Source organism: Ictidomys tridecemlineatus, chromosome 11, assembly GCF_052094955.1.
Source record: "Ictidomys tridecemlineatus isolate mIctTri1 chromosome 11, mIctTri1.hap1, whole genome shotgun sequence".
NCBI classification, from domain to species: Eukaryota; Metazoa; Chordata; class Mammalia; order Rodentia; family Sciuridae; genus Ictidomys; species Ictidomys tridecemlineatus.
Genome location: NC_135487.1, coordinates 130,492,618 through 130,506,793, shown reverse-complemented (window position 1 = coordinate 130,506,793; position 14,176 = coordinate 130,492,618). Strand labels below are relative to the sequence as shown.

The following is a 14,176-nucleotide window of genomic DNA, read 5'->3' as shown; positions in this document are numbered from 1 at the left end:
TAAAGATATTGTGTCCATCTACAACTAAAAAAAAAAATTAAAAAACTTTCTTGGGCTGAGGTTGCACCTCAGTGGTAGAGCACTTTTAGCATGTGTGAGGCACTGGGTTCGATTCTCAGCACTGTATATAAATAAATAAATAAATGAAGGTTGATCAACAACTAATAAAAATTTAAAAACTTTCTAATGTCATATATAACTAAAAAGAACAAATAAAAAATTAAAAACATATGTATAGTGGGCAAAGTAAATGGATAGGAATTTAATAAAATAGCAGAAATGACTCATAAAATCGTATGAGAAATTGTTTGCTATAGTAACCAGGAAAATGCAAATTAAAACAATGAGATACCACTTCACGTTAACAGAATTGAAAAAAAGTTTAAGTCTGGCAACATGGAGGATTGGCATGGTTGTAGACTTAACAAAAACCTTCATTCACTGCTGTTGGAGTATATTTGGAATGACTATTCCATAAAACAGTTTGATATTATTTGCAAAGTTTAATATGTGAATATTTCAGAATATGGTAAATATCTCAGCAATTTTACATATGTCTAGACATATGCCCTAAAGACACAGGTGGTAATGTTTGTAGTCAGTGCTTGCATTAGCAAAAACTGGAAATAACCAAAATGTCCATCAACAGTAGACAGATAAGTTGTGGTATATTCAGGATAGGATGTTATAAACAGCGGAAATGAGTGAGCTACTGCGATACATCCACGCAGATGAAATGCAGAAACTGAAAGAACTCAGAAAAGCATACGGTATAGTGAAATTTGTAAATATTTAATATCAAGCAAAACTGAACCATATATTATTTGCAGATAAATACATATGTATTTAAAAATTAAGCAGTGAAAAGTAATAGAATCATTATCATAAAATTAAGAATAGAGCCTGGCTTGGTGGCATACTCCTGTAATCCCAGCTACTTGCGAAGCTGAGAACAGAGTGTTACAAGTTCAAGGCTGCCTGGGCAGTTCAGAAGACCCTGTCTCAAACTGGAAAGGGCTGGGAATGTAGCTCAGTGGTAGAGCACTTGCCTAGCATTGCAAGGACCTGGGTTCAATCCCTAGGAACATACCCATGCACATGCATACACCACACTCACACACACACAAATTGAGGACAGAAGTTACATATGATAGGCAAGGCAAAAGAGGTTGGGAATAGTTGTTCACAATTAATGTCTTCCATGGTATCTAATTTAAGTGGATAGCCAATTATATTAACACCCTTGACATCTCCTCCTCCTCCTCCTTCTTTTGTATTAGGTATTGAACCCAGGGAGGTTCTACCACTGAGCTACATCCCCAGCCTTTTTAATTTTATTTAAGTATTTGTTTATTTATTTGTTTTGCAGTGCTGGAGATTGAATTTAGAGTCTTGCTCATGCTAGGCAAATGCTTTAACCATTGAGCTACATCTTCAGCTCATCAGCCCTTTTTATTTTGAAACAAGAGTCTCACACCCAGTTGATGAGGCTGACCTCAAACTTGCAATTTTCCTGCCTCAGCCTCCCAAGTTGCTGGGATTACAGGTGTATGCCACCACGCCCGGCCCTGACATATTTTTTTTCACATACTAAATTGCTTTGTATAGTTGGACCTGTTTCTGGACTTTATTCTATTTTGTTAATTCTATTAACTTTATAGTACATTTTTATATTTATTTATTTATTTTTTAGTTTTCAGTGGACACAACATCTTTATTTGATTTTTATGTGGTGCTGAGGATCGAATCCAGTGCCCTGCACATGCCAGGCAAGTGCATTACTGCTTGAGCCACATCCTCACCCCTATTTTGATATTTATTAAGGCTAACAATTTCTTTCTTTCTTTTTCTTTTTTTTAAAGAGAGAGTGAAAGAGGAGAGAGAGAGAGAGAGAATTTTTTAATATTTATTATTTTTTAGTTCTCGGTGGACACAACATCTTTGTTGGTATGTGGTGCTAAGGATCGAACCTGGGCCGCACGCATGCCAGGCGAGCGCGCTACCGCTTGAGCCACATCCCCAGCCCAAGGCTGACAAATTCTGTTATTAGTTTTGTTAATTAAAAAAATATATTCGTGGGATTGGGGGGTATAGCCCAATGGCAGAGTACATGCTTAGCATGGATGAAGCCCTAGGTTTGTTTGATCCCCAACACACACACACACACACACACACACACACACACACACACACACACACACAATTATTCCTATATGTGGAAGGTTGCATTTTTCAAATAAGGTCATAAGAGCAGGCTATTCAGAACCCTGTTGCTCTCCCTTTGTGGGGGAAGGGGGGTGAGCCTAGTTCCTGTTCCCTGCTGGGAAGGCCTCTGTGTTGTGCCTCACTGAATGAAATGTGGTAGGAGGGTAGGAGTGGTGCTCCAGGGCTTCCAAGCCTGGGTTAGAATAGGTCACTCTGTCTTTGGTGTGCTCACCCTTGGAGCTCAGCACCGTGTTGTGAGGGAGCTGAGCTGCCTCATGGGAAGGCCATGCTCTGATCAAAACCCCAGCTGAAATTCCAAGTGACAGCCTGCAGGGACACCCAGACATGGAGTGAGCGCGCCATCAGATGGTTGTACGGCCCCAGCTAATACCGATGGCACAGAGGCAAGCTGGTCCCACTCAGTCTTATCTAATCTGTAAATTTGTAAACAAAATAATGTCATTGCTTTAAGCACTGAGTTTTGAGGAGGTGGTTTGTTAGACAGTACTAGAAACCGGAACACTATACATTCACACGTCCAGAACAGTTCCAGAAACGGCTTGTCTAACTTCATAAAAAAATCCTCACCCATCTAAGAGAATGTACTCTAGAAAGTATCTTTCCGTGCTCATTTTCATGTTGTTACAAACTCATGTCCACCTACATAGAATTTTTTGTTGCTATTATGGTTGAGTTTGTTCTTAAAAAATGAGGACTAGGTGCTGGCCTAGGGCTAGAGGTGGGGGGCACCTGCCTGGCCGGTGTGAGGCCCTGGGTTGGATTCCGAGTGCTGAGAAAAACAGAGTGGGAAGGGGTGGGTCCTGCTCTTCTCCTGTACACTAACTCTGGAGAATGCACAACCTGTGGTCTCCTGGCAGGCCAGGCCGGTTGAGAGCAGAGCCTGCCGGCCTCAACCTCATAAGTCCAGGCAGGGACCGCGAATAGCATGCAGCCTGTGGCCCAGCAGATAGCAGAGCAGTAGGCCAATGGAAGACGCCAGTAGGGAGAACGGGCTGCCGGGCTGCAGGAAAGAGGGCCTCACTGTCCCTGAGATGATGTTCCCGGAAGCTGACATTAACCATAACAGCCTGGCCCCGCGTGAAGGGCTGGTCACTCTCCAAGGACCCCACGGGCTGAAGAGCTCCCAGCGCTCTCTCACATCCTTTGTTCCTGTGGACTGGGGTACAGCTTTTCTAGGGGTGTTCCTGGGCCCAGCGATCTCTCTAGAACCTTCCACCTGGCCTCACAGGCCAACCAGTGGAGCTGACCACGGTGCTGCACACTCAGCTCTGCTCTCGTTCAGCCGGAGGCAGGTGTGTGTGGGAGAAACCTTGGGGGGTACAGTAGAGGGAGGTGTCAGGGCGGCACGCAGGGGTCACACACATTGCTGACGTCTGGGCGGCCTGTTTTGGCATTGTTTTTGCCCTGTGTCTCAGTAGGGTCCCGTGTAGAGACATGAGACCGCGATCAGCCTGAAAATAAAGGGAAGCTGGGCCCAGAGGCGCTCGCCCACACGGCTGAGACAGGTGTCCTTTAGACAGAGCCCTAGTCATGGTGTGAACTGGTCACCATGACCCCGCACAAGAGAGAAGGGGTCTGTCGGGGGCCACCATGAGCATGAGCCTCGAGTGATGGAAGGGTGGAGATGGCTTCCCTGCCGGGGAGGCAGGGGGACCCCCATGTCAGCTCGGCGGGGGAGTGAGGCCATGGGAGTGGGCATCACCCAAGGGGACCGGGCCACACCCCCCTGAAACCCAACCTCTTGCCTCATTTGGGTGGAACTTTCGAGTGCCTTCCCGTCAACAGTGCTCTCTCCCTTGGGGCTGCCTCTCCTGCTTCCCTTGTGGGAGCTGGGGACGGGGAGCCACCACTGAACCCCAAGAAAAGGGTCTTTTCTCTGTCTCTGTGTGATTATTTCGTGCCACCCCCATTCGCAGGGAGTGACCCTGACTGATTTAGCTGCGTGTGGCGACCGCGGTGGGTGGAAGAGGAGTCCCCAGCCCTGCGAGGACAAGGTGGTCCGAGAACAGGCTCATGGTTTATTTCCTGGTGCTTTGGGGGCTCGTGTAAAACCGCACGGGAGTGACCAGCCACGGAGACGCCGTTCCAGGTCCCAGGGGTTTCGACAGTCTCTGCGTGGCTCGGGCAGGACAAGGCGCCAAGGGGCCAAGGCCAGGTCCCTCTGAAGGGAGGGCTCAGAAGGTGGCGGAGGGGCTGGAGGGCCGGACTTCAGATCCAGATGTCAGAGCTGCAGTCTCCTCCTGGGTAGCGGAGCTCGTGGGCTAGGGCCGGCCCGAGGGGCTCCTTCCCAAAGTCCACCAGGAAGTTGGGGTTCAGCTTCAGCCCCCCCTTGTCAGTGTCCACATCGATCTGCAGCATCACAGAGCCCTCCCTGGTGGAAAACGGAGAGGGGCCAAGTGAGGACAGTCCCTCCCCTCCAGGTCTTGGGGGTGTAGGGAGTGAGCAGGGTCCGAATGGGCCATCTATGTGGTGGGGGTGCGGATGGGGACCCCAGGGAGCCTTCTGGGAGAGGAGGGTGAGCCCAGAGAGTGCGCTTCTCACCTGATCAGATCGGGGTAGAACTGCTTGTCCCAGCCACTGTACAGGGACGTGGTGACGTACAGACGTTTCCCATCCAGGCTAAGCTGGATCATCTGAGGGCCTCCGGCCACGCGTTTTCCCTTGGGAGAATGGGATTTTAAAACTCAAGAACACCAGATCCTCCGAGGGGAGCCTGAGCACTACCCGGACCTGGAGAAGACGCCCTCCATGCCCGGCCGGCCGCTGCCCGCTCCTGGACAGGGCCTGGGGGAGGATGGGGCAGGGAGACGTCCTCACCTTGACCACCAGGGGCTCCGGCTGGCATTGGAGCTCCTGGTCCTGCAGCACTTGCACGGGGCCTCCCTTCACGATGCTGCCCCCAAGGAAGATCTGGGTGGGGAGGGGTGGAGGGGAGGGGACAACAGTGAGCGTCTGGGGCCTCGCAGGAAGAGCAGCTAGCTTCCTTCAGGGTCCGGTCGGTCGCCGGCTGGCTCCCCACCTCCCCCCTGGGCCCCCAGCTCTTTCACACCCTTCTGCCCATCCCATCTCCTCCTTCCCCCCTTCTCAGACGGCTGGACCCCACCTGTCCAGTGAGGCGGGGCTTCTGAGGGTCAGAGATGTCATACTGCCGCAGGTCCCCGTGCAGCCAGTTGCTGAAGTAGAGGAAGCGGTCGTCCAGGGACAGCAGGATGTCAGTGATCAAGCCTGGGGGAGAGGGGGTGGGCTCAGGGGCCTAAGGACTCTGGCTCCCCAGGCCTCAGGAAGCAGCCGGCCATTCCCGACCTGCTCCAGGCACTCACCTGGCATTTCAGGCAGCATCCAGCCCTTGACTTTCTTTGGGGGGACCTGGATCACCTTCTCCACTGACCAGGTGCCTCCCTACATTGGGAAGTAGAGGGTGAGATCAGGAGGCTGCGTGCTGAGCTGTGAGAGTGGGGGGTGAGAAGGGCGAGGGTAGACGCGGGGCCTGCTTGCCACAAGGGTCTCCTTCAGTGCAGGTCCCCCGAGGCCATGTTTGTGTCTGCTTTACCCTGTCAATCCCAGCCTAGCACACCGCCTCCCACTGACGTCATGAAATAGCTTTTACTTATTTTTTTCCTCTTTTTCTTTTGTGGTCCTGAAGATTGAACCCAGGGCCACTCTATCACTGAGCTACACCCCCAGCCCTATTTATGTATTTATTATTTTTCTATTTTAAAAAAAATTTTGTAGTTGGAGATAGACAGCATGCCTTTATTTTATTTATTTTTTATGTGGCGCTAAGGATCAAACCCAGTGCTCCACACATGCTAGGCAAGCGCTCTGCCACCGAGCCACAGTCCCAGCCCGCTATTTGTTTTTTATTTTGAGATAGGCTAAGTTGCAGAGGCTGTCCTCAAACTTGTGATCCTCCTGCCTCAGACTCCTGATTTGCTATGATTATAGGCATGCGCCACCACGTTGGCACTAAGTAGTTTTTGAATAAATGGATACATATGGCCAGTTAGGGTTCTAGTGTGCTGTGATCCGATTGCCTCCACCAAAATTCACGTTGCATTTTAATCCTCATTGTGAGATATTAAGAGGTAGGACGTGTGGGACCTGTGACGGGTGATCGGGGCAGAGCTCTCATGAGTGGGTGGATCCATGAATAGGTTAATGGGTTATTTTGAGAGTGGGTTTATTATAAAAGTTTGGCTGTCTCTTGTTTGCACCCCTGTCACTAGGTGATGCCCTGTGCCTCCGGGGGGATTCTGAGTCCCCAGATGCCTCTCCTTGACCTTGAACCTCCCAACCCGGATCCAGACCTGGGGTGGGAAATAGCTCTTGACTCTTTACATAAATCACTCTGACCGCGGTAGCCAGTTATAGCAAAGGAAAACAGACAAGGCAGCCATCAGCCTGCGCTGTGAGAAGACAGGCAGGGCATGTGGCCTTGGTCTGTTCCTGGAGCAGCCTGGCCTGGTGGAATCAGGGGGCACCCTCACAAAACCCTGGCTGACAAGATGGCTGGGAGCCCGGGGCCGCAGCGGGCACGATACCTCATTCTTGAAGAAGCGCTGGATGTTGGAACTCAGGGCACAGCCCACAAATCCCTGGTCAGCAGCTGGGTTGTGCAGGAAGCGGATCTCCAGGGGAATGAGCCCATCCTTCAGAGGCAGGGTCTGTATGATCTCGTGGCGCTGCCAGTCCCACACGTGTAGGTGGCTTCCGTACAGCCCTGGGGTGGGGGGAGAGCCGAAGGTCGGGCTCAAGGTGGGTGGTGGGCGGGGCAGGGAGGGCATGGGCAGAGGTGGGGCAGGGACTAGGGAAGAAGGTGGCAAGGAGGCGGGGGATCAGAAGGATGCTGAAGGCCGTCTGCGCGTTCGAGACACCCCACACCACGACCCCAGAGTCCGGGGTCCTCACGACAAGGGAAGAAGGCAGAAGACTTGGAGTGGGACTGGAGCAGAAGGACAGGGCTGTGGCTCCAGGCTTCTGCAGCCCCCGGGGGGCTTCTCACCTGCCTCCACGTCCGCAGGGTTGAAACCATCCTTGAGGACATTGGGAGCCGCCCATTCGGTGCTGATCATGACGTTGTGTCGAGGCTGGTACCAGAAGTCGTAGCCCATCGGGGCAGCTCCCCCGGGCCGCTCCCATGTCCCCTTTACCTCAAAGGTCTCCCCATCCAGCAGCACAAAACCCCCTGGGCAGGGAGGGGAGGAGGGTGTCAGGTAGAGGCACCAGACTCTCCACCCGCTCTCGGCTCCCACCGCCACCTCCAGGAGACTCTAAGCCCTTTGTCTGTCCCCCTCCTCCACCGGGTGTCCAAAAGGTCCCTCCCAGAGATGGTCAGGTGAGAGGTGGGGCCTCCGCCGTCCCTGGGGCCCCGTCTCCCTCCATCCTCAACCCTCTCCTAACCTCCCTTCAAGGCAAGATACCTTCTGGAACTCAGGACCCAGCCTCCCACAATCAAGGTGGCCCTCCTCCCTGGCTGTGGGTGTCAAGACAGCTTCACGTCTTTGCCCACACACCAGATGTCTCCCCCTGAGCATTGTTAAGTCTAGGAATATCGCATTCCTCCCGTCTTCTGGACAGAGCTGTCAAACGGGGTCCAGGGCAGTGCCCTTGGCTGAATGACCTTAGCTGATAATCCCACTCCAGACCTTGGAGGGGAGGGGCTCTGCGAAACGCAGTGCAGAGTGGCCACTGGAACCTCGATTCTGGAGCCTGACTCCTGCGTTCAAGTCCCAGCTCTGTGACTTATTATCTCTGTGACATTGGGTGGGTCAGTTAGCCAGTTTCTTATCTGTGCACCCCCCACTTTCTTATCTACGAAACAGGAGTCGTAATCAGCGTCTGTTCCGCGGTTTGCGTCTGGCACACGGTATACCTAAGTGTGAGTCCTGACCATCCCTCCCGTATGTGAGAGGGAAATGTGAAGACTGAGTCTCGGGCGTTGCGGGATCCACTCGAGCCCTCGCCAGGCCTGATATTAAATAGATGTGTTATCGGGGACCCTGTCTGCGTTCACATTGCTCAGTGCAGGCTGTTCTGCCTATGCCTTTTAACTAAACTCATCAGTCAAGGCTCATCTTCCCAGACATCACTGAAAACACGGAAGTTACGTGGTAACGTTTTTAGATATCGCCTGGGACTTAGCCTGTTGGTGCCCCTGGTCCTCTACTCCGTTGCTCCCCCAAGGACAGACACTTGCTGCATTTCACACGGTGCCGGCAGGTACCTTTTCCGTTGCCCTTGGGATCTCCCAGGGAGCTGATCATGACCTCCCCGCTGGCCAGGCAGTGGCTGGTGTGGAGGTAGCCCAGGTTGCACTTGGTGTGGACCTCCTGGGGCTCGATGACCTGGAGAGGGCGGCACTGGGTCAGAACTCCGCGGGGCCAGGGGTTCTCCACTCCCTACCTCCACCCACCCCTCTACTGTCCTCTCTTCCTTCACATCATGATCACAACTCTTCCTGTGGGAATATGACAAAGACTCAGCCTGGAGACCTCTACAGAGAAGCAAGGAAGAGTCAGAGAGGCTGCTGATAACTTCCCAGGTGGAGAGCACCAGCTCTTCCCTTATCTGTCCTGAAGGGGCCCCTAAGCCCCTCCCAGGCTGGGCATGTGCCAGTGTCAACTTTATATCAGCAGCAACCAGCACAGTGAGCGACTGGCACCAAGAGGATATGAACAAACAGGGGAAGAACTGGAGGTTTCTGCCTAAGGGAAGCCTGAACTCAACTGGCGAGGAAGCCAGTCATCGTGGAGCACACCCGAATCCCAGCAGCTCAGGAGGCTGAGGCAGGAGGATCTCACATTCAAGACCAGAGACCTTGTCTCCAACCAAATAAAAAGGCTGGCAGGGGTGGTGGTGGGGTTGTGGCTCAGTGGTAGAGTGCTCCCTAGCATGCACGAGGCACTGGGTTTGATCCTCAGCACCACATAAATATAAATAAATAAAGTAAAGGCATAAATAAATAAATAATAAAAGGGGCTGGAGATGTAGCTTAATGGTAGAGCACCCCTGGGTTCCACACAAAACTGGGTTGGGGGAAATGCTTCCTTTGTCTTGTCAGAGTAGAACAAGAACCTCTTTCCTCTTCCTTGGTGCCCTGGTGCCCTGGTGCTCAGTGCTGGAGATGATGACTCAGCACACCTAGGAAACTTTCCCCTGAAATCTCACCTCTAACCTCCCTCCCTGCCCCTAAGCTGCACCCTGCACAGAGGAGGAGGCAGCTGGTTTACGAGGGGCTTCCTGCCTATAGACTGATGGACTGGCAGGTGCGTTGGGTCTCCCAGCCAGCAAGGGCAGAGGACATGCCTTGTGCAGCTTTGGGGCCCGGGGCTCGGAGCCCACATCCACCATGTAGATACGGGAGGAGATGAGACTGGGCAGCATTAGCTTGGTTCGGGATTTGGTGCTGTCCCCAAAGCAGCTGCTGCAGGTGTTCCATCCTGAGTGATGCAGCTCGTCCTTCAGGTAGGGCATGGGCAGCCGGTGGATGACCTAGGACGGAGGGGGAACCGAGGTGAGGCTTGCCCAAGGGACACCTCTGTGCACTTTCAGAAAAGCATCCCCAGGGATTCAATTTGGTCTGAATCAGAGCCTAAGCTGGATTTGTCTGTAGGTGAGTGTGCGTAGGGGTGTAGGGGTGTAGTGTGCGTCTGGCACCACCACACCCAGGGAGGACTAAGAAGGCTAGGAAGGGCAGTGCAGGGTCCAGGGCTGGGGAGGGCCAAGGCCTGCCTCACCTGGCAATACTGGGGAGACCTGGGGTCAACGTCAACAGTGGCCAGATAATCCGGGGCCTCGATGCCCGTGTTTCGGTAAATACAGGGCAAGTAGACAATCTCCTCCCGGGGACCTGGAAGGTAACAAGCAGGCAGAGGGGGTAGTGGGTTGGGGAGGAGTGTTGGGGGCAGCCCTGGGTGTGCCAGGGGGCTGCGGCCAGGCCTGAGGTCCCCCACCCCTGCCAGCCTTGGAATCAGTTGAGGGCAGTTACCTTTCATGGCCTCCAAGGGGGTAGGATAGCCGGGGCCGCACTTGCTACATTTGGTCGCTGTGGAAAGAGTGGACACGTGGGCTAGAGCCTGCTCCGGAGGACAGGGCTCCTCCCTTCCACCTGCAGCACGCACCTGGCAGGCTGAGGCGGACGCGCTGCCTTCCAGGGCCCCACTCCAGGCCCCTCACGGCCCTAGCTGCACCACCCTGGCCTGCGTCGCCCGCCACCACTCCATCCCTGAGGATGGTGACGGTGTCGGAGGACAGACACTCCAGCAGGGCCCAGGGCAGGCGGGGAAGGCAAGCACAGCAGAGGCCATGTGGCACAGTGGTGGTGACATGGACCTGGGTCCCAGCCTCAGCCCACCTCTGACTTCCACGGGAACTTGGGCAAATTACATAACCTCTTGGGCTCAGTTTCTGCTTCCTCTGTAAAAGGGGATGATAAGAGCACCACGCGGGCTTCCGCGAGACGTAAACGAGGGCTCCCAGTGAACCCTGGTGGTTCTGGAGGGGTAGTCCTCAGGGAGCAGGAAGGTCTGCTTGGCAATCTCCACCGCGGTGTGTCCCCGGCAGGGCCAGAGGACACTTCCTGCTTTTCTCTCTTAGGGCCCGGCCCCAGAGGGCGGCCCAGCCCTGGATTATATAACCATCCAGACAGGGAGAGGAGGCTGGGGTTCAAGGCTATTCTGGCCAGTTTCCACTCCCCTACCCCCTGCAGTCGTAGGGAATGGCCCTCCTGACCCTGAAGTCTGAGCCTCAGGGCCACAGTCAGCCTCTGTGAAGGACGGCTGGGACCCCTAGCGTGGGAGTCTGGGGCCAGCCAGGAAGGACGACCTAGGGGGAGCTGCAGCTGGATGACGTCCTGGAGTGGACGCTGCCTCCCGCCTGCCCTGGGACACACGTAGGCCAGGGGTCGTCAGAACCCAGCCTCTGCACTAGGACGGGGACCCCCGCTGGTAGCAGCCCAGTGACTGGGAAGCTGAGAAGCAGCAACAGCATTTCAGACCCCAGAAACCTGGCTGCAAGTTCCAGATTTGACACCGACTCTATTAAAGAAGGTGATAATAATAATATCCAACCTGCTTCTCCAGGTAGATTTGAAAGTCAAATAAGACAACATACTCAGAAGCACTTCCAAGTAAAAAAATATATAAAAGACAAGTGTGTGGAAACATGGGTAAATAAGGCAATGTTTGCAAAAGGCTGGAATTATGAAATGATTATATAAATATGGGTAGGGCTGTGAGAGCAGGGAAGAGCATGCCAGGTCCCTCTTGCTGGATTGGGTAGGGGTTGGAGAGAGAGAGAGAGAGAGAGAGAGAGAGAGAGAGAGAGAGAGAGAGATTGTGAGATCCTGTCCAAAGAAATTAAGGAGACTTGTTCTGCTATACGACCAAGTCATGGCAGAGCTTGGCACAGGATGTCAGGGGGATGAGAAGGAGGTTCACAAACTCCAAGTCACCAAAACAGATGCGAGGTGAGGCGCAGTGGTGCACACCTGTAATCCCAGTGGCTGGGGAGGCTGAGACAGGAGGATCTTGAGTTCAGAGCCAGCCTCAGCAATTTAGCGAGGCCCTGAGCAACTCAGCCAGACCCCATCTCTAAATAAAACATAAAAAAGGGCTGGGGACGTGGCTCAGTGGCTAAACACCCAGGATTCAATCCCCGGTACCAAAACGAAAAACAACAACAATAAACAAAAACTGCAGAGCCAAACTGCAGAGAAGTAGAGGTGCTGCCAAGGGTGACTGGTTCCATGGCATCTGCCCAGCCCAGCTCTGCCCACTCCCCCCAGATTTCCCAGGGTCAGGCTGTGCAGGCCACTTAGGTTGAGGGAATGTCACTCCTCTTCCCCAAGGCGATCTCTGTCATAAGCATCTCAGGCTAGGTCTCTGAGCATCTTGGGCTTGGGATGAACCCTGGGAAAACTCAAGTGGGTTTTCTATGCCAGTCTGGCTGCTGAGCCTTCTGCCAGCCCAGGGAAGGGCCAGCTCCAAGGGACAAGGACACCAACACTCCCTCCCAAACCCACACTCCTCAGCCTGACACTCAGAAGCTACAGATGGAGGAATAGAAGGACTGTGGGATGGAGAGGACACTGAAACAGGTCCCCAGTGAGAGAGCGTGGGACTTCCCCCCCTGACTTTCTGCGTGGAGCAGCCGGAAAGAGACTTGGGTATTGAAGGCTTGGGCTCCCTCCTCCCTGGAATAAGAAGCCGCCCCAGGGCTGAAAGCAGGATTGTCTGTCTCCTACAGCGACATGAAGGATTTCTCTAAGAATCTCTGCTGCAGGAAGGCAGCCTGGCCCTGCCTCTGCCGAAGAGCACTAAGAGTAGCCCCTGGCTAAGCTGGAGAATGCAAGGAGGAAAGAGAGAGAGGGAAACCTGTGTGCAGAGGAGAAAAATGGAGAAGAGTTCAATCCTTCCTTCTCCAACTGCTCCCTCCTCTCCAGTTTTGAGGCATTTCCTGGAGGGAGGATCCTTTAAACTAGAGGAAAAAAAAAAAAAAAAAAACTAGAGACGGCAGACAAAGGGTGGCCAGTGTGGGATTTCTGGAAGCCCCTCTTACCCATGCTGCTGACTAGTAAGCTTTGGTTCCGATGGGTCTGCCAGGAGCAGGCAGAGGGGAGGCAGAGAGCTTTGCTGGTGTCCAAGGCAGGCTGTGTCCAGGAAGGGGCAAAGGGAGGGAATTTGTACAACCAATTGGGGGCGGGGTGGGGCAGGGGGAGGGACTAGGCTGCAGCCCAGGCTGAACTGCACAGGGCAGCTGGCCAGGACTCTCAAGCGTCCTGGCAGTTGGTGCTTGAGTTACAGGGTATGTGTTTGTGTGTGCGTTTGTATGTGGAGGAGCCTGGGCTTATGCAGATGGTCTGTGCCTTTGGTGGGTGCCTGCGTAAGTGACAATTTGTGTATGCGCATGCTCCTGTGTTACCCGTGCATGTACCTCTGTGTATGAGCCTGCATGAGTGTGCACATGTGCTTGTGTGTGAGTTGGTGCTTGTGAGTGTGCTCATGTGTGTGTACCTGTGTGGATGTGTGTGCGGATGTGCCTGCGTGGAGGGTCTGTTTGTGTGAGTGTGTGCATGCCCAGGCTCTTGTGCCTCGGGTGCTCACCTCTGTATTTGGACCTCTTTGTTAGCATTTGGCGGTACCAGGGGCTGCGGGCCTGTCTGTTCCTTCTTCTACAGCCAGAGTCTGCTCCCCGCTAAGGTCTTCCTCTTATTCCAGTCCCCCATGCTCCAAAAGGCACAGTCCTGCTCACCCAGGGACTCCCCACCCATGACTTTCTGCCACAGCTGCTCCAACGGAACCAGAGGTGACAAATGGGTCTGGATTCCACTTTTCCCAAAACCATTTATTCCCCTTGAGCTTTGAAGTAGAGTTAGAACCAGCGGTGCCTATTATTACCCTCGTAAACCTCCAGTGGTGAAAGTGGTGTGCCTCCCCCTCATCTCCCAGCCCGCTGCCTCGTAGCCCTGGGGGGCAGGGGTGGAAGGCAGGACCTGAGGGCAGCCAACAGATGCTACTGTCCCCAACTGGTCTTGTGATAGCCAGAAACCCCTCAGGGTCTCTATCCTGCAAGGTGTCCTCTGGCTGGGATAGCCAGTGACTGCTCAGGGTGGCCATGCCTGCTGATAACAAGGCACCAGGGTCAGTAAAGCCACTGCTCGCTGCAGACCTTGAAGCAGAGTGACTCCAAGCAGGGCTGAGGCCTAATCCTGCTAACTGCCTCTGGGGTCACCCTCATCCCAAGAATCCAGTGTTTGAAGGGCTGGATGAGAGGGAGACCACCGTCCCCAGTGGTCTCTGCCTTGGAGCCTGGGACCTGGTCTTTCCTCAGAGTTGGCTGTTTGTGCAGCGAAACCCCTGTCCCCATTCTTCAGGGATCTGCTGAGTCTGTGACTGCACCAGCCACTTTCATCTTCCTGGATGAAAGCTCTGGGTGGGGTTTTTATTGGACG

General features: G+C 53.6%; 1 protein-coding gene across 2 annotated transcripts; it reads right to left on the bottom strand.

Annotated features, from left to right (window-relative positions):
- Window positions 1–4,224: 4,224 nt before the first annotated feature.
- Window positions 4,225–12,941, bottom strand: Selenbp1 (selenium binding protein 1). Of its 2 annotated transcripts, none has more exons than XM_005331214.4 (12): window positions 12,784–12,941; window positions 10,214–10,270; window positions 9,963–10,075; window positions 9,532–9,717; window positions 8,450–8,570; window positions 7,229–7,411; window positions 6,768–6,946; window positions 5,547–5,625; window positions 5,330–5,451; window positions 5,044–5,136; window positions 4,768–4,886; window positions 4,225–4,597 (listed from the first exon to the last, which is right to left on the bottom strand). In XM_005331214.4, the coding sequence occupies exons 1-12, from the start codon at window positions 12,785–12,787 to the stop codon at window positions 4,435–4,437; spliced, it is 1,419 nt and encodes a 472-aa protein (XP_005331271.2). In that variant the 5' UTR covers window positions 12,788–12,941; the 3' UTR covers window positions 4,225–4,434. The 2 variants fall into 2 exon arrangements, with proteins under 2 accessions (XP_005331271.2, XP_077883702.1); XM_078027576.1 differs by lacking the exon at window positions 12,784–12,941 and adding an exon at window positions 10,580–10,779.
- Between the last annotated feature and the right edge of the window lie 1,235 nt (window positions 12,942–14,176).